At 45.5% G+C, this 27,482-nt stretch overlaps 1 protein-coding gene across 1 annotated transcript in view; it reads left to right on the forward strand.

Moving 5' to 3' along the window:
• The first annotated feature begins 3,101 nt into the window (after positions 1-3,101).
• The window catches only part of LOC141172725 (indolethylamine N-methyltransferase-like), a 31,314-nt gene continuing 6,933 nt past the window's right edge, over positions 3,102-27,482 (forward strand). Inside the window, exon 1 of the mRNA XM_073657192.1 lies at positions 3,102-3,316. Coding sequence (XP_073513293.1) covers positions 3,166-3,316 — 151 coding nt within the window. The 5' untranslated portion in view covers positions 3,102-3,165. The remainder of the gene's footprint in view (positions 3,317-27,482) is intronic.

Here is a 27,482-nt window from a genome sequence, read left to right on the forward strand (position 1 = left end):
CATTTGGGTGGTCGCTGACCGCTTCTCCAAGATGGCTCACTTCATTCCACTGCCAGGTCTTCCGTCTGCACCCGAGTTGGCTAAAGACTTTATCCGCCACATCTTCCGTCTTCATGGCCTGCCCCGTCACATCGTGTCGGATCGTGGGGTACAGTTCACTTCCCGTTTCTGGAGAGCCACTTGTAAATTGCTGGACGTCACCCTGGACTTCTCCTCCGCTTACCACCCACAGTCTAATGGTCAAGTGGAGCGGATCAATCAGAACCTGACCAGTTACCTTCGGCACTTCGTTAATGCCCACCATTCTGACTGGGTGGATCTCCTGCCATGGGCCGAATTCTCGTACAACAATCACGAGAGCGAGTCTTTCTCCAAATCCCCGTTTTTTGTAGTCTACGGTCAGCATCCTCGGATCCCGTTTCCCTTCTCCACCTCGGCGGACAATCCGGCTGCGGAATCTCTTGTTAACAAATTTTCCTCCATATGGGAGAGTACCCGGTCCGCACTCCTTCTGTCATCCGAGCGTATGAAAAGACACGCTGAAAAAAAACGTCTGGACCCTCCTCAATTCCGCCCTGGGGATAAAGTCTGGCTCTCGTCCAAATATGTCCGGCTCAAGATCCCTTCCTATAAGTTAGGGCCTCGGTTCATCGGCCCACTGGAGGTCATCAGTCAGATCAACCCGGTGGCCTATAAATTGAAACTCCCGGCCAACTTACGGATCCCTAACTCCTTCCATGTGTCTCTCCTCAAACCTGTGGTGCTTAACTCTTTTTCCAAGTCTACAGGTACGCCTCCTGCTCCGGTTTCTGCTGAGGACGAGTTTGAGGTAGAGAACATTCTTGCCACCAAAAGGGTAAGAGGAAAGACCTTTTTTCTGGTAGATTGGAAGGGGTTTGGTCCTGAGGAGAGAACGTGGGAGCCCCGGGAGAACATCCATGCCCCTCTCATCCTAGCTAAATTTCTGTCTGGCCTAAAAAAGGGGGGGCCTAAAGGGGGGGGTACTGTAGCGCTGGCGTCCCTGCCCTCTGCTAGGCAGGGACGCTGCTCCCCTCACCGCTCTGCTCCGTGCCCGGCGTCCTCTCCCCGCTCTGCTGTCAGCGCGCGCTCCTTCCCGGCGTCCTCCTCCCGCTCTGCTCTCAGCGCGCGCTCCTTCCCGGCCCCTGTATTAGGGCGCGCGCGCGCTCCCCTCCTCTTAAAGGGGCCGCGCGCGCCGTCCTAAGGAGTCCCCGGCCAATGGCCGGAGGACTTCATTATATATAAGGCACCTCCTCCAAAATGGAGGTGCCCGAGCAATGTTGTTTGCACCTGTGTCTCACCTGTGCTTCAGCCCTCAGGTCCCGTTGCCAGTTACCTGCCAGTTACCTGCCAGTTTCCTGCCAGTTTCCTGCTAGTTACCTGCCTGATTCCTGCCTGAATACTTGTTACCTGTCTGCCAGTCTGAGGTCCGACGGTCTGCCTTACTACTCCGGTCAGTCTGTCTAAAGGACCAGCCTGCCCGCTCACCTGGGAGCGCATATCAGCTACCTGCCTGCTTGCCTGAGGTCCGACGGTCTGCCTTACTACTCCGGTCAGTCTGTCTATGGACCAGCTTGCCCGCTCACCTGGGAGCGCTTCTCCGTTATCTGCCTGCTTGCCAGCCCGGAGGCTCCGTTGTCACGTGCTGTGACCACCAGCTATCTCAGAGACTCTTGCCCGCTCACCTGGGAGCGCATCTCCGTTACCTGCCTGCTTGCCAGCCCGGAGGTCCCGTTGTCACGTGCGGTGACCACCAGCTATTCCAGAGACTCTTGCCCGCTCACCTGGGAGCGCTTCTCCGTTACCTACCTGCCTGCCAGCCCGGAGGTTCCGCCGTCACGTGCCGTGACCACCTGCTATTCCAGAGACTCTCGCTTGCTCACCTGGGAGCACACTTCTACCATCTGCCTGCTAGCCTACCCGGAGGCTCTGCCATCACAGGTCGTACCTACCCCTTACCTAGAGACTGCCACCCGCTCCCTTACAAGGGCCGCCCCCTTGTATAGTAGCTCAGAGGTTCCGCCTCCCGGACCCGTTACAAGTTGCACCACTAGATAGAGATGACATGAATGTGGTGGATGTATTCTGAACTAGGATTTTAGAGTCATCCACGTTTTTGTATTGCCATCGAAATACTTTTTTTATTTTCGTAATCCCCAACATCCCTCAGGTATTTCTTCATTTTTATTTTGCTAATTGAGTCTTCCCATTTCTCCATTTCAATGCTCATGTCATGATAGAATTTTTCAAGTAGTTCAGATGACATTTCCTGAGACAACTGTTTTTGGATTAGTTCAAGTTCCCGATCTATCTCATGTAATATACCAGCATTTTTCTCATTGATAATGTCAATAAATGTCAACAAGCAAGTAGAAAATGCCACTTCCCATTTTTTACTCAGTTCACCATCATCTAATCCAAATGTAGGGAATAGCTGAATCCTTAAACCTCTAGGAATAATTTTTTGTTTGGCATAATTTTCAAACAAATTTTCAATTAGTTTTTTTATTGTTTTTTAATTTTGTGACATAATAAAATCTATTTTTATGGTTGAATAATATACTTGTATAATTCTTCTTTTTTGGGGAACAAGTCCCTGTAGAAAAAGAGGGTGTGTCATGTTTATATTGAGTTTATGACCAGAAATACTATATAGGATTCCATTAGTGGAACTTTGTTGTTAATACTTTGTATAGGTTTGAAGCAATTGACAATATCAGTTTTCATCAATGTCGGATCAAATAAAAAACAAATTGCAGCAGAATCCATTGTTATCATCTATTTCAGCGCTTCAGTTACCTTTATAGATTATCTAGTTATAGTAATACATATTTTATTCCACACCGCAGTGGCCAAGTCAGCAACAACTTAGAATCATTTCTTTATTTTGTGCTTCTTGATCATATTAATTCTTTGTGAAACCATTGCAGACTGAAAAATAAACAATTTATGTGGATTTTTTTTTTGATTAAAATATCTTTTGATCAATATGCCATGATATGATCTTATGACTCTCTAACTGAAGGTTAAAACTCATGACCTGATAATTAATTCTTACTTCTTTGTAAATGTATTCCTGCTGATTATATAAAGGCCTTGAATACCGGTGTAGAAGGAGCCTCCTCATCTGTGATACAAGATTACTCGATGGATCCCTCTACCCATAAGCTCTATCATGTAGATGGCTTCGATTCTAGACAAAGTCTGGAGACTTTCTTTTCGGATAAAGAAGGCATGATCTTTGTAGAGGATTTCATAATATTTCCCCTTGAAAATTTTACAAAAACTTTCACAGAGGGTATGTATCCGAGTCTTTCTATATTTCTATTGGTTACAATTTTAAATAACTGCGTACAACTTGGGCACATTTCTTTTGTGAGTGTTAAAGAGATTAGAAGAGGTAAATCCACCTCCTTCCATATTTTATAAATAGTGATAAGCGAGCACTAAAATGCTCTGGTGCTTGTTGTTCGGGTCGAACAAATTGGAATGCTCGGGTGCTCGACCCGAGCAATGAGCGTAATTTAAGTTTATGGGAAACTCAAGAATTTTTCCGGCGGCCCCCCCCAGATGTCTACAGGGGGCCTAAAAATTGCCCAAATTGATGGGAAACAGTGCTCAACTTAGTAGTTCAGCAGTTTCTCAAAACCTACCCAGAAATGCCAGAGCGGCTTGTGAAAGTACGCCGCATTTGTGCATATTTCGGAAAGTCAGCTACAGCTTCCGCCGCCCTGGCTGGGCTTCAGCAGCGTTTGCAGCTTCCAACTCACTGACTGGTGTGCGATGGGACCACGTGTTGGAAATCAAAGTTGCAGATGTTTGAAATGATTTGTGAGCAGCAGGGGGCAGTTGTTGAGTACCAGCTTCAACAGGCCTGTCAGCATTCAGGTCAGCCTCCACATATAAGAGCTGATGAGTGGACATGGATGTCTGACATCTGTGTCATCCTCAAAGACTTTGAGGACTCCACCAAGATGGTGAGTGGCAATGATGCCATATTTAGTGTCACCACCCCGCTTCTTTGTCTACAGAAATGCTCGCTGCTCACAACTAAAGAGGAGTCATTGCAGGCGTAGCAAGGATCCATACAGCGTGATGCTACTCAGCTCAGCCTCATCTCATCCCAATGCGCATTGGGTGATAATGATTTCGGTGACTACCTCTTGAAGCTCATCAAGAGAATGCCAAGAGTGTGCAAAGCAGTCATCAAAGCAAAAGGTGGCTACTTTGAAGAACCTAGAATATAGGACATATTTTCAGTTGTTTCACACTTTTTTGTTAAGTATATAATTCCACATGTGTTAATTCATAATTTTGATGCCTTCAGTGTGAATGTACAATTTTCAAAGTCATGAAAATACAGAAAAATCTTTAAATGAGAATGTTTGTCCAAACTTTTGGTCTGTACTGTATATGGAAGAGATAGGTTGTGGATGCCTTTGTATGTCATGGTTGGGGTTTTGAACTGGAGTCTCTGAGCAATGGGTAGCCAGTGAAGGCATTGACAGAGAGGAGAGGCCGGGGAAGAGCGGAGGGACAGGTGGATTAGTCGGGCAGCAGAGTTTAGGATACATTGAAGGGGTACGAGAGTGTTGGAAGGGAGGCTACAGAGCAGGAGGTTGCTGTACTCGAGGCTTGAGATGATGAGGGCGTACACTAGTGTTTTTGCGGATTCGTGGTTGAGGAATGTGCGGATCCAGGAGATATTTTTTACTTGGAGTCGTCAGGAAGTGGAAGGAGCTTGAATATGCGGTTTGAAGGAGAGATTAGAGTCCAGGGATACCCCAAGAGCTGTTCACTTTTCCAATTACAGATTCAGGCCTTTTGCCCAGCCTGCTTCAAGCAGGGCAACAGAGAATTGCATGTAGCAATGCCCAAATATTTGAGCAACCATAGTCACCTGAAGGTGACGGTGGGAAAGTGTCATTACTGTCGCAAGAGGTGGATGATGATGAGACACAATGGACAGAAAGTCTGGAGGAGGACCAGGGTTTGGAAGTGTGTGTAAGACGAGGTGGTGGACGATGAAGTCGATGAGCCGAACGCCAGTGTCCAGAAACAGTGTCTGCTGGTGACACCACTGCCTCTTCCCCTGTTGTACATGTACACGAAGCCTCCGTCCTTGATGCAAGTGAAAATGCCTCCAACCCTGCACCTGTCATTGCACACTTGCAACCATCACCATCATTAACCATGTCCACATCCTTGTCCCAGTGCAGCGTTCAGTTTTCCCTACCCCAATCCTTTGAAAGCAAGCGAAAATATGTAGCCAACCACCCACGGGTCACAATACAAAGCTGCCACATTTCTCGACTGCTTGCACTAGAAATTTTGCCTTTTTAGCTCGTGGAGGCCGAAGTTTTCTGCAACCTCATGGTAGTGGCTGGCTCTTGGTACTCGGTCCCCAGCCGCCACTATTTCTACTGGTGTCGTCCCAAATTTATGCAAGCACGCGTCCCAGAACATTACCTGTACGCTCACCAGCGCAGTTAGTGGGAAGGACCACCTAACCACAGATACGTGGACAAGTGCTTGTGACCAGGGACGGTATATCTCACTGGGTTAATATGTTAGAAACCGGGACCCAGTCAGACCTTGGGATGGAACACGTCTTCCCGATGCATAGGATTGCGGGCCCTGCGTCTATCAAGCCTACAGTGCCGGGAACCTTCACACAGTCTTTTCTTAGCCAGGGCTGCTTCTCGGCAGGGTTGGACGGGCCCACCAGAGAACCAGAAAATCCTTTGGTGGGCCCTGGCTTCTCCTTCAGGAGAGTTCATACCGCCAACATTGCAGCTGCTATGGGGCTCTTGAGTGGGGGAGAAAGGTAAACCCTCAGAATCAAATCCACTGGTGGGCTCAATGTTCTTCATTCTGACATTGCTTCTTGGTGAGAGTTGTATTTTACCACAGCCATATTCTTTAGTTAGGTGAAAGGACTGACATAGAGGGAAACCATATCTACTCTGGCTGTCATTTCTCCCCCACCAGGTTCCAGCTTTTGTCACATAAGACCATGCCTGGCTGTATGTTTAGCGGTGAGAGCCACAGATCAGGCTGCTGTGTTACAGCTTTCAACAACTCTGCAGCGTTGTGCAGTTTGTCACCTAAGCATTAAGCATGTTATCTTCAGCACAGCCTGTTGCCGCTTGGCCGAGGCAGTGCTGCAGTGCTTCCAGCTTGGAACTGATGTGGTAATTTCGGAGATGGAGGCCGAAGAGGAGGAGAAGATGCAGCAGCTGAACAATGTGCTTACATGGAGGTTACATTGGCGAGTCTGCTATTTATACTAAAGTTCCTGTTGTGTTTTTAAATTTTAATTCATATTTCTCATGTCTCCAAGTGTGTATTGGAGTGCATCCTAATTTTTGGCAGCCCTTGAAATTGCTGAAAATACGCAATAACAGTATAAGGGACCCATTCTTTAATAATTGGAAGGACAATTCAAATAGATTCTATATTCTAGAATATCACCTGTTTTATCTGAAATTCATTTACGGGTGAGGCATCGCAGTATGGATAGCGAATTAAACCGATCAAGCCAGGTATTAGTGCCTTATACTGCTTACTGCTGGTGCTGCCAAAAAAAATAAAAATTGAATCTATTCCCTATCGATACCGCTGTTAGATGCATTTACAATAGGGACAGGTGCTAGGTGGTATCATTACCTCAAGATGAGTGTTCATTCTGGTCACATAACTCTCTTCCACAGTCCATAACTATTTTTATTATTTCGTTAGCCTTATATACAAGTCATTACCCTGGAAAGAATGTTTCTTAAAATTTTTTCCAGTAAAATCCATTTTAGCTTGTTTTTGTACGCTTTATTGTCAAGTCCATAAAAGTGACATAATACTCTGACAAATTTGTTCACAGATATGCTATTTTTCAGCGACCAACTGTGAATTGGTTTGAACACACAACTGCCATACTTTAAATGGAGTGTAAGGCTATGTGTCCACGATGCAGAAATGCTCCGGATTTTTCCTGTGCGTTTCTGCATCTTCCTGGCAGAAAAAAATGCATGCGGATTGTCCATGCATTTTTCCTGCCAGGGACATGCGGATGTGAAGCGTTCTTCACATGCATTTCCGCATGCGGGTTAACAAGCGCTTTTCAAGAGATTTTAGCATAACTTGGAAAGTGCTTCTCAACTTGGTCACACAATACACTGTGTGCCGAATTATTAGGCAAATGAGTATTTTGATCACATGTGACATTTTATACATGTTGTCCTACTCCAAGCTTCATTGGCTTGAAAGCCAAATATCAATTAAGTAAATCTGGTGATGTGCATCTCTGTAATGAGGAGGGGTGTTGACTAATGACATAAACACCCTCTATAAGGTGTGCTTAATTTTTAGGCAACTTCCTTTCCTTTGGCAAAATGGGTCAGAAGAGGGATTTGACGGGCTCTGAAAAGTCCAATATTGTGAGATCTCTTGCAGAGGGATGCAGCAGTCTTAAAATTTCCAAACTTTTGAAGCGTGATCACCGAACAATCAAGCATTTCATGGCAAATAGCCAACAGGGTTGCAAGAAGCGTGTTGGCCAAAAAAGGCGCAAAATAACTGCCCGTGAATTGAGGAAAATCAAGCGTGAAGCTGCCAAGATGCCATTTGCCACCAGTTTTGCATATTTCAGAGCTGCAACGTTACTGGAGTATCAAAAAGCACAAGGTGTGCCATACTCAGGGACATGGCCAAGTTAAGGAAGGCTGAAAAACGTCCACCTTTGAACAAGAAACATAAGATAAAACGTTAAGAATGGGCCAAAAAATATCTGAAGACTGATTTTTCAAAGGTTTTATGGACTGATGAAATGAGAATGACTCTTGATGGGCCAGATGGATGGGCCAGAGACTGGATCAGTGAAGGGCAGAGAGCTCCACTCCGACTCAGACGCCAGCAAGGTAGAGGTGGGGTACTGTTATGGGCTGGTATCATCAAAGATGAACTTGTGGGACCTTTTCGGGTTGAGGGTGGAGTGAAGCTCAACTCCCAGACCTACTGCCAGTTTCTGGAAGACAACTTCTTCAAGCAGTGGCACAGGAAGAAGTCAGTATTGTTCAAGAAAAATATGATTTTCATGCAGGACAATGCTCCATCACATGCATCCAACTACTCCACAGCGTGGCTGGCCAGTGAAGGTTTAAAAGAAGAAAAAATAATGACATGGCCCCCTTGTTCACCTGATCTGAACCCCATAGAGAACCTGTGGTCCATCATAAAATGTGAGATCTACAGGGAGGGAAAACAGTACACCTCTCGGAACAGTGTCTGGGAGGCTGTGGTGGCTGCTGCACGCAATGTTGATCAAAAACAGATCAAGCAACTGACAGAATCTATGGATGGAAGGCTGTTGAGTGTCATCATAAAGAAAGGTGGCTATATTGATCACTAATTTTTTTGTTTTTTGTTTTTGCATGTCAGAAATGTTTATTTCTAAATTTTGTGCACTGATATTGGTTTACCTGGTGAAAATAAACAAGTGACATGGGATTATATTTGGTCTTTATTAAGTTGCCTAATAATTCTGCACAGTAATAGTTACCTGCACAAACATATATCCTCCTAAGATAGCCAAATCTAAAAAAATACCACATCACCGATCTTGGCGCCACATTTAAACACCGCTGTGCTGATTGGTCGCGGATGCTATTTAAATGTTGCGCCCAAATCGGTGATTGGTCGCGCCCAGCGTCAGTGACCAATCAGCACAGCGGTGTTTAAATGTGGCACCAAGATCGGTGATTGGTCGCGGGCAGCGCCAGCGACCAATCAGCAATTTTTAACACAAATGTCCGGACCTTTGTAACACCATGCGGATACTGTGGGGACATCAGCGGCTAGGGTGTCAAGGGAGGACCGGGGAGCGGCGCTGCGGGTCGGGATACTTCTGCTGCGAGCGCCCGCTCATGTCCCGGCTTCTCGCAGTGGAAGTATCTGCACAGGCAGCGCCACTGACATCCATGTGGCTAGGGTGTGAAAGGAGGACCGGGGAGCTGCGCTGACATCCAATTGGTCGCGGCCGCTATTTAAATGTGCCGCACAAATCGGTGATTGGTTGCGGTCTTGACCACACAGAAGCTCACAGAAAAATTCGGAAGCAGGAGACAACACCACACACTGCCGCCAGACAAGCACAGGATGTGGAAGCTCACAGAAAAATACGGCAACAGGAGACACCACGACACACTGCGGGCAGACAAGCCCAGGATGTGGAAGCTCACTGTAAACTTCGGGAACAAGAGACACCACAACACACTGTCGCCAGACAAGCCCAAGATGCCGAATGTCACAGACAACGTCGGGAACAAGAGACACCACAACACACTGCCGCCAGACAAGCCCAGGATGCGGAATCTCAATAAAAATGCCGGGAACAAGAGACACCACAACACACTGTCGCCAGACAAGCCCAGGATGCGGAATCTCACAGACAATGTCGGAAACAGGAGACACCACAAGACACTGCCGCCAGACAAGCACAGGATGCGGAATCTCACAGACAACGTCGGGAACGGGAAACACCGCAACACACTGCGGCTAGACAGGAAGACGATGCGGAATCCCATAGACAATGTCATCTGAATGAATCTCCAGAATCCAGGACAAACCGAGAACAACACGATCGACAAATTTATCAAAAATGAATGCTCTACCAACTAAGGCAAACCCAGCAGAACATTCAACAACTTGCACGTTACGTAACAGACAATGAAACTATTATTATTCAACACTACTGTGGGAAGATGAATGTAGTCTGTTCAAAATGCGAATCTATGAATTTTATCGAGGAAAAACTATCTGACAATCAGTTTACTCAATGCTGCCAAGAAGGAAAAGTGATGCTAACAAGATGTCACTACTCAGATCTGTTTGAGCAGTTGATGAAAGGAATGCATGAACACAGTAGAAATTTTATGGAAAATATCAGAAGTATCAACAGTTCTCATGCGTTTGCTTCATTTGGAGCCAACATTGCACCGCCCCCTGGATTCGGACCGTATTGTTTTAAAATTCATGGCCAGATCTACCACCGCACTGGAACACCTCACCCAGAACTAGGACAACCACCAACATTTGCACAATTATACATCTTTGATCCAAATGAGGCTACAGAACAAAGGATGAACCGAAAAGAAAATAAAAAGTGTAATGCAGAACTGATGAACCTAATTGCCATACATTTACAAACAATTAGCCCATTTGCTGCCGCATATCGCATGCTAAAAGACGTTGATGCTGAGGAAGAACAGAGAGCTATACAAAATGGGATGAAAATGCCTTCTATTATCATGGCCATTAAACAAGAACGTCAACAAGATCCCCGATGTTACAACAAACCACGTGTAAGTGAGGTCGCAGATGTTTTTCAAAACGATGATGGAGAGCCTCCTTTTCAAAGAGATATATTAGTCCATCTTAAGCCAGACGAAAACAACCCTTTCGTTTCTAAAACACAATGGATTAGCATTTTGCACAGCAACCTTGATGCTCTTCTGTATCCGCTATTCTTTCCAAGCGGTGATCAAGGGTGGCATGAAAGCCTACACCAGCAAGGAACTTCAAGAACAATTACACAACTACAGTACTACAGTTTTCTTCTGTCTGTGCGAAATTACTTCAATCCTATTTTAAACGGTGGCAAACTGACACAACAGTACTTAGTAGACGCATACATTAAAATTGAAGCAAATCAGCTCAATTTCATACGAAGGAACCAAAAACAACTTAAAGTTGAAGACTACTGCGTTCTTCAAGAACATTTTCAAAAACAATCCATTCAAAAAGGAATTCCAATTGGAAAAACAGTAATTCTCCCGTCGTCCTTTGAAGGTAGCCCCCGCAACATGCAACAGCGTTATCAAGATGCAATGGCAATAGTAACAAAGTATGGAAGACCTGACATTTTTTTGACAATGACCTGTAATCCTAAATGGCCAGAAATTACAGAAAATCTACAACCCTGGCAGCAAGTTGAACACAGGCCGGACTTAGTTGCACGCGTATTTCGACTAAAACTCAGCAGCCTTTTTAAAGACATCAAAAAAGGCCTTTTTGGAAGAGTCGTAGCAATGGTACACGTCATAGAGTTTCAGAAACGAGGTCTCCCACATGCGCATATACTAATTATTTTAGACGCGGATTCCAAGTTTCGCACGGAGGACGAAATTGACAACATAGTGTGGGCTGAAATTCCTAACCAAGAAAAGTATCCTGAATTGTATAATATTGTAATCTGTAATATGGTTCATGGCCCATGCGGTGTAGCAAATCCAAAAAGTCCATGCATGGAAAACGGAAAGTGTACAAAAGGGTTTCCAAAGCTGTTGAAACAGCACACTGTTAAAGATTTGGACGGCTACCCATCCTACCGGAGACAACTGATTGATAACATTGTACACAACAAAAAGATTATAAATAACTCATGGATAGTTCCATACAACCCGTACTTATTAAAATGCTACAACTATCACATCAACGTTGAAATCTGCGCTTCAATAAAAAGTGTTAAATATCTTTTCAAGTACATCTACAAGGGGTATGACAAAGCTAACGTCGAAATACAACAAAAAGCAGTCAATCACGATGAATCATCACGGTTTGTTGACTCAAGATATGTCAGTGCTCCAGAGCTGCTTGGAGAATATTTGCATTTCCGATGCATTCACAGTCCCATGCCATTATACGTTTAGCTATTCATTTACCATATCAACAGCAGCTTTATTTCTTTGAAAATGCTCAAGTCGAAGATGTCTCCAAAAATTTAAGCACAACGTCAACATTAATAGAATGGTTTTTGCTGAACCAACGTAACGAAAACGCAAGGCAGTATTTGTATCGAGAGATTCCAGAGCATTACGTTTGGAATAAAACTTGGAAGCCAAGACAACAAGGACTTAGCAGAATAATTGGACGCATGTATACTGTTAGTGTCAAGGATCAAGAAAGATATTGCCTTCGGCTGTTACTACTGCTTGTCAAAGGAGCTAGAAGTTACGAAGATTTGAAAACAGTTAATGGAGTATTGCACAATACATTTAAAGCTGCAGCTTTGGCTTTAGGACTTCTATTGGATGATACTATGTGGACACTTACTTTAGAAGACGCAGTTACCCAACATATGCCTTAGAAACTTCGTGAATTGTTTGCCTACATTTGTGTCTTTGGATCGCCTACAAATCCGGCTCAACTTTGGAAAAATTTCAAAGAACATATAATTGAAGATTACTGCTTACGTCTTCACAACAAAAGTGGAAATTGTCACAATTGCGAATCTTATGCCATGCAAGATGTCCAAAATATCCTACTACTGCATGGAAAAACATTTTCAGACTTTAATTTGCCACAGCCTGCAAGTCAAGTTGCACAAATTCAAGAGTATGACAAAGCTTATGAATTAGAAGAAAAACTCCTTAAATCAAGAACAACGGATTGCATATGACACTATTGTGAGCGCTGTAGAAAACCAAGCCGATCCAACGCCAAAATGTTTCTTTATTGACGGTCCTCGAGGCAGCGGTAAAACATACCTCTATGAAGTTTTAATGCATCACGTTAGAGGGGTAGGAAAAGTCGTATTGCTATCGGCTACAACAGGTATTGCAGCAAACCTTTTTAGAGGAGGTCGCACTATGCATTCACTGTTTGGGATACCAGTTCCGGTCAATGAAATCTCCGTTTCCAGAATCAAACAAGACACATTTGCAGGAAAACAGTTGAACAGTGCAAATCTTTTGATACTTGATGAGTGCACCATGGCACCCAAATATGCTTTGAGCTTAATTGACAGACTTCTGCGTGAAGTTATGACTACAAATATTGCTGAAAAAAATCAAATTCGTTTTGGAGGTAAAGTTTTTGTCCTTGGCGGAGATTTTAGGCAATGCCTTCCAGTTGTACCGAATGGAGCAAGAACAAATATTATCGAGTCAACCTTAAAAATGTCAGACCTTTGGAAAGAGTTTAATAAACTACAACTAATTAACAACATGCGATCTTCTGACCCAGAGCACAGCAACTGGCTTCTTAAACTTGGTAATGGTGAACTTAGCAATGAATATAACCTTGGAGAAGACATTATTGAAATACCAGAAGACATGTTGTGCACTGACTGCATCGTAAGTGATGTTTTTGGACAACGCGTTGAAATAGATGTGAACAACCAAAGCAGTGTTGAGAGGGCCTTTTCCTATGCAATTCTCTGTCCCAAGAACGATGACGTAGCTCTGCTAAATTCCTGTGTGATGGATAGAATGCCTAGAGAGTATAAATTGTACAAAAGTGATGATTCGGTGGATATCGACAATGAAGATGAACGAGAGCATTATCCAGTTGAATTTTTAAATACTGTTACGCCATCAGTAATGCCATCCCACAGACTACAACTTAAAGTTGGAGCAATCGTAATGTTGCTTCGGAATCTAAATACAAGAAATGGTCTATGTAATGGAACTCGCCTTATTGTTACTGGACTCCATTCCCACATAATTCAAGCAACAGTGATCATTGGATCTGCAAAAGGAGATGAAGTGTTCATTCCACGCATTGATTTATGTCCTTCAGACACCGGTCTTCCATTTAGGCTTCGACGTCGACAGTTTCCAGTAAAACCAGCATTTGCCATGACAATAAACAAGTCACAAGGTCAAACTCTACACCGTGTTGGCATATATTTACCGGAGCCCGTTTTTGGTCATGGACAACTCTATGTTGCATTTTCAAGAGTTAAAATGAGATCCAATGTCAAGGTGCAAGTTTTGGATACCCATTTACAAGGAAAGTTGCTTACAGATAGTCCAAAAGTATTCACCAAAAATGTTGTGTACAAAAATATTTTAGGTTGATATTGTTAAGAAATATATTCTAGGGTCGTACTTCTTTTGTCCGATGATTTATTGTAAAATATTTTTACATATTCATGGAATAGTTTATATATTTTGATCATCTGTTTAATAATTTTGTTCAGTTGTATTAAGTTCTATAACCAATAATAGTTAATAAAGTATTATTTTGTGTATTCATTGTATTATTGTTAAATCTTCATAGCGACATCTGCAGCATCTGCTACTAAAGTGAATGCAGATTTGTGCCTCTCCACGCACTTATTCCCGGCGTGGAAAGCAGCGAATCTACAGACAGCAGCTAATCACGGCAGTATCTGAGAGCGCCTGCTGTTCCTCACATCCTGCGAGGAGCTGCTGAAAACAGGACACACAGCGCTGGAGCAGAGAAAAGGAAACAAGGTGAGGATTAGGGTTTAGTTTTTTAACTGTGCTGTAGAGATGGGGGAATGAGTAGGTCATACAAATCCAGGATAAGCAGGCCATACAAGCTAAGATGAGGAAGGCGTACAATCCAAAATAAGTCAGCCATACAAACCAGGATTAGAGGAATGACGGAGCCATACAAACCACATTGACAGACCGCGCTGTGGATGCTGGATGTGACACGATGAGGGATAACCCCGCCCACAGCCCGTCATTCACTGTGGTGTGCGAAACAGCAGACCCCTGGCTGCAACCGCAAATAGTCGTGATGTAAACGGAAGCAAGATCCGGCTGCAGGCGGGAGAATTATGTGCTGGCTGTGCGTCGTCAGCGATGATGTCACAAGCAGGATTGACAACATGACGTAATGACAAAATTCATTAGGGGCACTGAGGGGATACATTGAGAAGTTAATTAAAAGTAGTGCACAACCCATTTAAACACTGCTTCGCTGCTTAGTCGCGCCCGGTCAGCCGCATGCATATTTTAGATTAGCCGATGCATTAGAATCGGGCCACCATCTAGTCAGTCCATAAAACCTTTGAAAAATCAGTCTTCAGATATTTCTTGGCCCATTCTTGACGTTTTATCTTATGTTTCTTGTTCAAAGGTGGTCGTTTTTCAGCCTTCCTTACCTTGGCCTTGTCCCTGAGTATCGCACACCTTGTGCTTTTTGATACTCCAGTAATGTTGCTGCTCTGAAATATGGCAAAACTGGTGGCGAATGTCATCTTGGCAGCTTCACGCTTGATTTTCCTCAATTCATGGGCAGTTATTTTGCACCTTTTTTGGCCAACACGCTTCTTGCAACCCTGTTGGCTATTTGCCATGAAACGCTTGATTGTTCGGTGATCATGCTTTGGAATAGTTTGGAAATTTCAAGACTGCTGCATCCCTCTGCAAGACATCTCACAATTTTGGACTTTTCAGAGCCCGTCAAATCTCTCTTCTGACCCATTTTGCCAAAGGAAAGGAAGTTGCCTAATAATTATGCACACCTTACATAGGGTGTTGATGTCATTAGTCAATACCCCTCCTCATTACAGAGATGCACATCACCAGATTTATTTAATTGGTTGTTGGCTCTCAAGCCTATGCAGCTTAGAGTAGGACAACATGTATAAAAAGTATCATGTGATCAAAATACTCATTTGCCTAATAATTCTAAAACAGTGTACAGTAATGCGAATATAATCAAAAAAATCTGGCTGTATTCTGCTAACAAGCAAATGGAGCAGTGAAATGGTGCACTTTGGATTGGTTTTTAAGGAAACAATCAGGATTAAGAGCAGAAAAAAAGCCCAGATATGTAGGGCTATTTGTAACAGCAGCAGGCAGAACGTGCAATGGACCCTATTGTGCTATGTACACTGCCACAAACCCTGCCTGCCTAACTCCTGCTATCAGGATTAATAAATGCAGCTGGATTAGTCCTCAGATGGACTGTTAGTTCAAACGGATATATATCTTGGTGTGGAATACCTATATCTAACTAATAAACCGCCAATTCTCTCCATAGCTCAGCAGCATCTCTCCCTACTCTGCCTGTTTACGGGTTAGACTGTGACGAGCATAGGGTCACTAGGTCTCATATAGACCCGATGACGCTATGCAGCCAGGCGGTCACTGTAATGCCGCAACCAACATGGATACGGTATTACCGTGCGTGGCAAGCAATCCCTGCATGTTAGTTGGCTCTCTAAAGAGCGCCCAACATGTAAGGCAGGGACCCGAGTTCCCACCCGAGCATCCCGGAAATACTCGCCGAGCGCCAAGCGCCGAGCATGTCAGGCAGTAAGATGCTCGGGCGAGTACCGAGCAGTGGCGAGTATGCGCGCTCATCACTAATTATAAATCAAAGGAAGCAGGGTAAATCTCATGTAATTGAATATGATGAAGAATATAGAATGTCTGGGTTTAGTTGAGTCATTGCAGCCTACTTTGTAATAGTCAGAACCCTGGAAAATGTTGAGTGTAAAAAGAGTTATCCTTATATTTCAATTATGGGTGAAATTACTTTGATATAAGCTGTTATATGGCAATTTGTGGTTCACTAGTTTGAACTTATGCGATTTCTAACAGTGTTGCACATGCTAATCTGTTTTTGTAAATTGGGACTCATGGAAACAGGATAGTTTTAAGTGCTACGCTGCTGTCGTAACTCATTTCTCTAGGAGGCCCTTTGTCTCAAAAGAGTGTCTTTTCATTCAGAAGAGGTAACACTTGTTGCATTATACAGATATTTTATTACATTGAAAGAACACTAAGTAAAGCTTAACTATTTCAAAACTAAATCATGTAAAATGATGTCATGTTGTCTTGGCAGTTGCATGTAGCAGGCTCAGTAAGCTGAGCCCGCACAATACCCTGCAGATGCTGCCTTTGTTACACAGCCAAAGTTTGCTTGCAGCAGCAACAGCAGGAGCTAACGATGATTGATGCTGTTGAACCCTCGCAAAGTAATCACAAAGTGTAGATGTGTTTACATGGCAGCCATGGGTGTGTTAGTGTCCATCATAACTTGCTGGTCCTCCTGTAAGGTCATATCTGTGGCTATGCTTCATAGTAAAACTAGCAATTAAATAGTATACTGCAATGTTGTAGTATTGCAGCATATAGTAAATAGTATAAGCAATCAAGTGATCCCAGGTTCAAATTGTGTATTGCTCTACATGTTCTGACCTGAAGAATTATACTACCAGATCGTCTTTCCATATAATTAATGCTTTAAACACATAGCCTTAGATCACTGGTGGAATTGTGTTGTTTTTTTCACCACTTTGCCACTCTTGGAATTCCTTTCCTGTTTTCTTGTACATAAAAGTATAAAGTGAATAGTGTCATTAAAAAATACAACTTGTACCATAAAAATCAAGCCCATGTATGGCTATTTTGACCGAAGATTAAAAAAGTTAAGGCTTTTGGATAAAAGGAAGAAAAAACAAAAGTGAAAAAAATGAAAAGTTCCTGGTAATGAAGGGGTTAATTGCTACATTTCCTTCAAAATATGAATTAATCCCACTAGGAGAATATAACATGAAATGATTGGATCCTTTATAGTGATGGGCGAGCACTAAAATGCTCGGGTGCTCGATGCTCGGGTCGAGCACATTGGAATACTCGGGTGCTCGACCTGAGCAACGAGCCCAATGTAAGTCTATGGGAAACTCGAGCATTTTTCCGGCGGCTCCCCCCGGCGGTCTGCAGAGGGCCTAAAAATTGCCCAAATCGATGGGAATAGTGCTCAAATGATATGGGAACAGCATGGGGAAGACACCTGGAAGCATCTCTGACTCCCAAGTCACTGCTGTCAACAACATTGTCAGAGTATTACGCCACTTTTACGGACTCACAATAAAACATACAAAAACGACACCAAATTGAATTTTCCTGGGAAATATGTTAAGGAACATCCTTTCCAGGGTAATGACTTGTATATAAGCCAAAATAAATAACCAAAACCAAAAATGCTCCTCCACACCTTGGGCTATGTTCACACGTAGCGTTTTTGATGCGTTTTTGCACTTTTGCATTGCTTTCAACCAAGACAAATGCATTCACTGGGAAATGTCATTTTAACATTTTACAACCTTATCTGGCCATGTGGTGTGTGACACATCATCAGACACATGCATACAGTGCTGAAAAGACATGGGAACAGCACGGGAAAGAACCCTGGAAGCATCTCTGACTCCAAGGTCACTACCTAAAAGTGTGCCCATCATAAGTGATCCTTGGCACATGCAAAGATGCCTTCCGCCATGCATCTGTCATTGCGGACTTGCAACAATTACCGTCTGCACTCTTGTCCCAGTGCAGCGTTCAGTTGTCCCTACCCCATTCCTTGGAATGCAAGCGCAAGTATGCAGCCAGCAATCCACCCACCGACAGGCTGCAACACTATACTTCCAAATTTTTGACAGCTGCTTGCACTTGAAATGTGGCCTTTTAGGCTAGTGGAGGCGGAAGCTGTCTACAACCTTATGGCGGCGGTGACCGGGTATCCATACTCGGTCCTCAGCCACCACTATTTCTCCCGGTATCGTCTCCGCCTTCCAGAAGCACGGGTCCACAACATTACCCCTGCCCTTCCCAGTGTACTTACTGGGAAGGAACGCCTACCCACAAATACATGGTCAAGTGAATGTGGCCAGGGATGGTACAGAGCCAGTTCACAGCTTGTTGGTGAGTTGTATTTCACCACAGCCATATTCTTTAGCTTGGTGAAACGTTTTGGGAAACCGTATCTACTCCAGATGTCATTTCTCCCAGGAAGTCCTCTATAGCTGCTTGCACTTGAAATGTGGCCTTTTAGGCTCGTGGAGGTGGAAGCTTTTCACAACCTCATGCTGGCGGCAGCTGGGTGTCCATACTCGGTCCCCAACCGCCGTTATTTTTCCCGGCGTCATCTCCGCCTTCCACAAGCACAGGTCCTACAACATTACCTGTGCACTTCCCAGTTTACTTACTGGGAAGGACCGCCTAACCACAAACACATGGACAAGTGAATGTAGCCAGGGACGGTACGGAGCCAGTCCTCAGCTTGTCGGTGAGTTGTATTTCACCACAACCATATTTTTTAGCTCGGTGAAAGGACTGACTTTTGGGAAACCGTATTTACTCCAGCTGTCATTTCTCCCAAGAAGTTCTCCAAAGCAGCTTGCACTTGAAATTTGGCCTTTTAGGCTCGTGGAGGCAGAAGCTCTTCACCACCTCATGCCGGTGGCGGCCGGGTGTCCATACTCGGTACCCAAGCGCCACTATTTCTCCCGGTATTGTCTCCACCTTCTACAAACACGGGTCCCACAACATTACCCGTGCCCTCCCTAGTGAACTTACTGGGAAGGACCACCTAACCACAAACACGTGGACAGGTGAATTTGGCCAGGGATGGTATGGAGCCAATTCACATTAAAAATGCAGCCATAGAGTGTCCAGGAACCTTCCCACACACTTTTCTTAGCCAGGACTGCTTCTCTGAAGGGTTGGACGGGCCCACTGGAGAATTCTCGGGTGGGCTCTGGCTTCTCCATCAGGAGAGTTCATGATAGGCGCAAACTTTGCAGCTGCTATGGGGCTCTTGAGTGGCGAAGAAAGGTGGGCCCTCAGAATCAAATCCTCTGGTGGGCCCAATGTTTTTCAGTCTTGCATTGCTTCTCAGTGAGAGTTGTATTTCACCACAGCCATATTCTTTATCTCGATGAAAGGACTCGCATAGAGGGAAACCATATCTACTCTGGGTGTAATTTCTCCCAGGAAGTCCTCTAATGCAGCTTGTTGCAGAAGCAATGGCAGCACATCCAACATCAGCTTGCACTTGTCGGTGGTGCTTTGACACCCAAACATCTTTCTTTGCGCCTTTAATTTCATGACTACAGAGTTGGGCAATGGCCTGATCTGCAATGCGGTTTAAGAAATAACATGCATAAGCACATGCAATCCACATTAAGAAAGCAGCCATAGAGTGTCCGGGAACCTTACCACACACTTTTCTTATCCAGGGCTGCTTCTCGGCACGGTTGGATGGGCCCACCAGAGAACTGGAGACTCCTCCGGTGGACCCTGGCTTCTCCTTCAGGAAAGTTCATAGTGCCGAGGTGAGGCCATGATGATGATAGAGGCCACCATTTGCTTAGTTTTCTGTTACTTGGAATGCAAGCGCAAGCATGCAGCCAGCAACCCACAGGCCACAATACTAAACTGCCAGATTCCTGGGCAGCTGCTTGCACTTGAAATGTGGCCTTTTATGCTTTCAGAGGTGGAAGCTTTTCACAACCTCATGCTGGTGGTGGCCAGGTGTGCATACTCAGTTCGCAGCCGCCACTATTTCTCCCATTATTAATTCTGCCTTCTTTAAGTGCTGGTCCCTAAACATTACTGCTGGTACTTTTCTGTGGGAATCTGCATGCCTCGTACCTGCCTGGAAAATTTCCAGTAAACTATGGTACGACGCCATGATATTAGCAGTGCCCCAAGTACCAGTAGCAAAGCCATCCCCAATTTCCTTCTCAGGAATTTTATTTGGTAGACTGAGTGGCTGCCAAATACATTAGTTTCTCACAAAGGAGCTGAAGTTAGAGTGGCAGTAGGTGCTAGTTTCTCCAGCCTGTTAGATATCAAAGGGTGAACGGCAGCACATTGGATCAGTGGTTAGCACTGAAGTCTTGCAGTGCTGGGATTCTGGATTCAAATCCCAGCAAGGACAACATCTGCAAGGATTTTGTATGTTCTCCCCGTGTTTGCGTGGGTTTCCACCTCCTTAAAAAAGCAGCCATAGAGTGTCAGGGAACCTTCCCACATACTGTTCTTAGCCAGAAGTGCTTCTCGGCAGGGTTGGACGGTCCCACCAGAGAATCCTCTGGTGTGCCCTGGCTTCTACATCAGGAGAGTTCATGATGGCACTAACTTTGCAGCTGCTATGGGGCTTTTGAGCAGGGGAGAAAGATGAGCCCTCAGAATCAAATCCTCTGGTGGGCCCAATGTTTTTCAATCTGAAACATCTTCTCAGTGGGAGTCGTATTTCACCACAGCTATATTCTTTAGCTCGGTGAAAGGACTGGCATAGAGGAAAACCGTATCTTCTCCGGCTATCATTTCTCCATCATCAGGTTCCACCCTTTGTTACACACGATCATGCCTGGCTGTATGTTCAGCGGTGAGAGCCACAGATCAGGCTGCTGTGCTACAGCTTTCAACAACTCTGTAGCGCAGGGTGGTTTGTCACCGAAGTATTAAGCATGATATCTTCAGCACAGCCTGTTGACGCTTGGCCAAGGCAGTGCTGCAGTGCTTCCAGCTTGGAACTGATGTGGTCATTTCGGAGATGGAGGAGGAGGTGCAGGAGCTGCACAATGTGATTACATTGAGGTTACATTGGCGCCTCTGTTTTTTATACTAAAGAAAGATTCTACGTTTTTTTTTTTTACGTTATTTGTAAGACAAATGCATTCACCGGGAAATGTCATTTTAGCATTTTACAACCTTATCTAGCCATGTGGTGTGTGATACATCATCAGACACATCCTGTTTCATTTATGATGTACGGACTCTGAATGTCACAAAGCCTAGTTTCATAGGACCATCAAGCGGTCCTTACTATTCTTAAAGGGCTAGCAGTCGGCCCTCGCTATTGTTGGAGAGCCATCAGCCGGCTATGCTTTGTTGTTCCCACTATTAACGAGTGGGTCTCCTATACTGTTATTGCGTATTCAGTGACGGCTAGGGCTGCCAAAAATTCGGACACAACCCAATACCCCTTTGAAGAGACATACAGGAGGGTCTCAGTACAAAAAATGTTCCCATTATAAAGATGCGGGTCTCCTATAGTGGTAATGCCCATGCTGTGACTGCATGGGCTGCCAAAATTTGGGAAAAACACCACTAAATATTTAAAGACACATAGAGCAGAGCCACAGTAATGACATGTTTCCATTACAAAGGAGCGGGTGTGCTATACAGTTATAGGGAATGCAGTGAGTCCAACGGCTGACAAAATTTGGGAAAAACCCCACTAACAATTTAAATACACATAGAGCAGAGCCACAGAAACGGCAAATTCCCATTAGAAAGGAAAGGGTCTCCCATACTGTTTGCCTATGCAGTGAAACAACGGCTGCCAAAAATTTGGCAGAACTCCAATGCCCCTTGCAAGAGACGTAGAGGTTGGAGAGCCTCCTAAAAACAATGTTCCCATTATTAGGAAGTGGGTCTCTCATAGTGTGGTCCTATGCAGTGAATGCAAGGGCTGCCAAAAATTGGGAGGCACTCCAATGCCCTTTGGAAGAGACGTAGAGGGCTTCATGAAAAAATGTTCCCATTATTAGGAAGTTGGTCTCCCATAGTGTTGGCCTATGCAGTGAATGCAACGGCTGCCAAAAATTAGGAGGCAGTTCAATGCCCCTTGGAAGAGACGTGGAGGAGGGCCTCATAAAAAATTATTCCATTAGAAAAGAACGGGTCTCCTATACTTTTAATGCCCATGCACTCAGTGTCTGGGCTGACAAACATTTACCCCTGGGGGTTATACATAAACATACTGTATAATTTTTTTTTATGAGCATCATAAACACCCTTTAAAAAAATTATGTGTGTGTTGCATCACCGACCACAGTCACCCTGGTGATATGGTGGTGGAGGATGAGGATGAGGAGAAGGAGGAAAACAAGAGCAAATAGTCAAAATCAGGAAGCATATACTCATGTATGGGTGTGAAAAGGTGCATGAGAATACATCTCTCAAAAAAAGACACTGGATTTGAGTTTATGTTACACTGCTATCATTCGGTGGTCTTGAGAAGTCTGGCCCAATCCAACCCTTGTTCATTTTCATAAGAGTCAGCCTGTCAGGATTTTCAGTTGACAGACGGATGAGCTTATCAGTTATAATTCCTCCAGTGGCACTAAAAACCAGCTCTGATAAAACGCTAGAGGCAGGACAGGCCAGGACATCGAAGGGGTAGAGAGCCAGTTCATGCCACGTATACAGCTTGGATACCCAATAATTATAAGGCACAGAGGATTCACGGAGGATGTTGGTACGGTCCCAAACTTTGCACTCCTTGTGAGAGTTCACAGGCCTCAGGGCCTGTGCGATGGGAGTGGCTGCCAAAATTCTTCCAGAATTTTGACAGTGTTCCATTCCCCTGCCTCTGCTGGATTGGAGTTGTGTCTCTTTCGCCTGTAGTCCTTGTTTGTCCAACAAACTATGACCTCTGCAGCCAGTGTTTTCAGATGGGAATTTTTTAATAGTTCTGCAACAAGGGCCTACTGGTACTGCCCCATTTTTGTAGACCTGTCTGCCTCAGGAATAAGAGATATAAAGATCTCCTTGTAGCGTGGGTCTAGAAGTGTCACCAACCAGTAATGACTGTCACCCAAAATTTTGAGAACGCGAGGGTCATGGGAAAGGCAGCGTAAAATAAACTCAGCCATGTGTGCCAGACTGCTAACAGGCAAGATTTCCATGTCCTCACCAAGAGGACAAGTGACCATGCTCTCCTCCTCCTACTCCTCTCTGTCCTCAGGCCATCCATACTGATCAGATGGTATGATAGTTGAATAGGTAGTACCGTCTATAGCGCATGAAACTAGATCTTGTTTTTCCTCCTCCTCCTCTTTCTCATTGTCACCCAATCCACGTTGGGATGAGATGAGGCTTGGCTGTGTGTAATCACCCTATATGGTTCCTTGCTCCATCTCATCGTGCTTAGCCTGCAATGCATCTTCTTTGATTGTGAGCAGAGAGCGTTTCAGAAGACAGAGAAGCGGGATGTGATGCTAATTATGGCGTCATTGCCGCTCACCATCTTGGTGGAGTCCTCAAAGTTTTGGAGGATGGTTCATATGTCTGACATCAATGTCCGCTCCTGAGGTCTTATGTGTGGAGTCTGAACTGAATACTGATGGCGTTGTTGATGCTGGTACTCAACAACTGCCCTCTTCTGCTCACAAATCCTTCCCAACATCTGCAGTGTAGAGTTCCAACTTGTGGGGACATCACACACCAGTTTTTGAGCCGGAAGCTGCAAACGCTGCTGAAACACGGCAAGGGTGGCGGAAGCTGTAGGTGATTTTCTAAAATGAGCACACAGGCGGCTTACTTTAAAAAGCAGATCCGGCAGTTCCAGGTAGGATTTGATAAACCACTGAACCACGAGGTTAAGCACATGGGCCAGGCATGGTGTTTGTGTGAGTTTGCCTCGCCTCAGAACCGCCACCAGATTCTGGCCTGTAGGTTCAGCGGTGTGAGCCACAGATCTGCCTGCTCTTTCAGAGCTGTCCACAACTCTTCAGCATTGTGTGGTTTGTCACCTGAGCATATTAGCTTCAGCACAGCCTGTTGCCGCTTGGCTGAGGCAGTGCTGCAGTGCTTCAAGCTTGTGACTGATGTGGTCATTTCGGAGATGGAGGCTGAAGAGGAGGAGGAGGCTGAGGAGGATGAGGTGCAGGAGCTGTAGACTGTGGGGGCAACCCTGATTGACCTAGGGCCTGCAATCCTTGGCTTCGGCAGGACGTGTTCCGTCCTTAGGTGCGACTGGGTATCGGCTTCCACTATGTTAACCCAGTGTCCGGTCAGCGAGATACATGTCCCTGCCCACAAGCACTTGTCCATGTGTCGATTGTTAGGTGGACTTTCCCAGAAACTGCGTTGTTGATGGCATGGCTAATGTTTGGGACATGTTCTTGTGTAATGCGAGGACGGCACACCAGGAGAAATAGTGGTGGCTGGGGACCGAGTAACGAGGAACGGCCGCCGCCATCAGGTTGCGGAATGCTTCAATCTCCACTAGCGAAATGTGGGACTTTAGTAGTGTGGCCTGTGGGGCGTTGGCTGTTTATTTGCGCTTGCGTTCAACGGACTGGGGTATGGACAATTGAACGCTGTGCTGGCACAATGATGTGGACGTGCTTCCTGATGCTGCTACTTGAGAGTGTGCAGTGACAGGTGTAGGGAAGGAGGCATCTTCGCATGCACCATGGACAGGGGATTGGCTTGCAAGCATAACAGCGGAAGAAGCAGTGGTGCCACCCGCAGACACTGTTCCTGGACCCTGGGGTTCAGCCCACAAAGTCGGGTGCTTTGCTGCCATGTACCTGATCATGCTGGTGGTGGTCAGGCTGGTCGTTTTGCCACCAATGCTGATGCTTGCCTGGCAGGTGGTGCAAATTGTCTTCTTGGTGTTATCGACAGAGTTTTTAAAAAACTACCAGGAAGGAAGACCTAACAATTGTACTGGCAACTTCCTTCATGTTGGTGTTACGGGGAACGGATGCTTGCCTTCTGTCAGTGGCCACCACACTGCTTCTTTCTGCCTGTTGGGGTGCTCTGTCTCCCTCCCTCTGTGTGCTGCTCTCCTCACTCTGCATGTCCTCCTGCCTGGTTGGGTCAGTTACTATATCATCCATCACCTCGTCTTCCACTTCCGCACCCTGGACCTCCTCCTGACTTCTGGCAATTGTGTCTCATCATCCTTCACCTCTTGTGACACTTTCCCACCGTCGCCTTCATGTGACCGTGGCTGCACAAATATTTGGGCATCACTGCATGCGATCTCCTCTTGCCCCGCTTCAAGTGGACCGGGCGAGAGGCCCTAATCTATAAATAGAAAAGTAAACAGCTCTTTGGAGTGTCCAAGTATGGGATCAGTTGTCTCTGAGCACTCGGCTTGGATGGAGGAAGGAGGTTCAGGTTGAGGAATATGCGGTCCAAACTCACGGTTACTGAGACTTGACCGTGTGGAAAACAGGGTGGTGGTGGTGGCTAAGTGACCATAAGTATAATCTGCTTTACAATCAATAACCTTTTCACACTGCTCTGTGTTCAATAGTGGTGTTCTGCGGTCCCCTATTAATTGGGACAGGAAGGGCGAGCGAGAAGATGTGGTTGTTTGCTGTGGCTCAATTTCAGCTTGCCCACGGCCACGGCCTCTTCATGTACCATCACCATCATGTCCAGTTCCCCATCCCTTTCCACTTTAAAAGGAGGACAATATCTTCCACGCTCACTACAAATGGCTGAATTTGGAGCGAACTTATATGTGATCCATGTGACGGACAAACCACAGTTTTAAATACATGGCCTGTAGGTAACTATTTTGAACAGCAAACTGGTGTCAATAGCTTCACTGACACACTGAAACTAATGTTTAATGGAGGCGCAGAAATGGCAGTATTTTCAGCACAATTATATGTGATCCAAGTGACGGTCAAACCACAGTTTTAAATAGCTATATTTTTAGCACTGTTACATAGAAAGGTGTTAGGCGTCAGGAGTTTGCTGAATCTGAAATGGGTTCAGAATCATCAGGAGATTCTGTGGTCTCCCATTCTTGTTCAGCCAGGGCAGATGCTGCTTAGCTTCACCCGTCAGTCCCAACGCCTAGCTGCTGCACGAGATGTACAAATTGTCTCCCAGGTCTTTGTTCCTAGCAATGTGAAGCATAGGTTGCGGAGTGAAATAGGGTTACTACAGCCTAAGTCAAGGATGCACTGCACTGAGCATGCCCGTGACGTGGCGGACCGTGATTGGTGGTTTGGGAGTCAGCCGATCCGGTGACCTGGCACCGCCTGATTGGCCGCAGGTGACATCACTAATAATGCAATGGTGGGCAGGGCTTAATCTTTAAATAGCCCGCCCACAAACATGGCGGCACCCTCTGATCATTGAGCTGAGGTTGTGTAACTGTGTGGACGCTTGTTCGTTTGGGCTCCTCGTGCTCTCTTGCTGTTATAGCTTTGGACAGGCAGGTTTAGCGGGGGATAGGAAGCCTTACTTGGAGGGAGGCAGGTAGCTTATTCTGACAGTCTGGCTCCGACAACGGGGTCGCTATACACCCCGAGCAGACTGCGGACTCCCTATTCCTGGTACCGCCTGTTGACCACGTGGAGAGATACTCCACAATCCGGTAACACGCCAGCTGGGAGCACGTATACGCCGGCGTGAATCACACACACGTCCTAGCGCCTACTGCATAGCCTCTGTGCAGTTAACATTGCTACGGCTACATTATCTGTCGCACATCTCTCGTGCTGTTAACGGAGATAGTGCGAATCCCTATTTCCGTCCCGGTGTGCAGTAACACGGGAGGGATTGATATATTAGTTGGTTGTTTCTCCTTCTACCCGGAAGGTGTTAGGCCGCAGTGTTCCAGGCTGCATGGCGGACCCCGGGTTCGGTTGCTTTCCATTATTAATAAAGTTGTTTGCAGCCGTCCCCATAAGAGTATCAGAGCGCCAGGGTCTAGCCAAACATGGCTGACAACCAGCAACTGCAACGCTATATACAGCAACTTGAGGCCAGACTTAGGACTCTGGAACAAACTGCCCCGGTCGCTGATATCACTGCAGTAGCTACCCAGGCAGCTTCACAGGCGGCTAATCTAGTAAACACGGCTGCGGTGAATGCTGCGGCAGCTGCTATTACGCCATTACCCCGTTTTGCTCTCCCGGAAAAATTTTCTGTCGACAGCAGATCCTGCAGAGGTTTTATTAATCTGTGCTCAATTCAGTTAGAGATAATGGAGGCATGGTTCCCCTCCGAAAGGGCCAAAGTGGGTTTTGTCATCTCGTTACTCTCCCACAGGGCTTTGGAGTGGGCCACCCCTCTGTGGGAGCGGAATGATCCAGTAGTGGCTAGTGTGGGTCTCTTTCTTAGAGCCCTAAAGAGTGTTTTCCTAGGTCCTCAGGTCAC

This window comes from Phyllobates terribilis, unplaced genomic scaffold, assembly GCF_046119375.1.
Source record: "Phyllobates terribilis strain yellow unplaced genomic scaffold, ASM4611937v1 Scaffold_12__6_contigs__length_324123572, whole genome shotgun sequence".
NCBI classification, from domain to species: Eukaryota; Metazoa; Chordata; class Amphibia; order Anura; family Dendrobatidae; genus Phyllobates; species Phyllobates terribilis.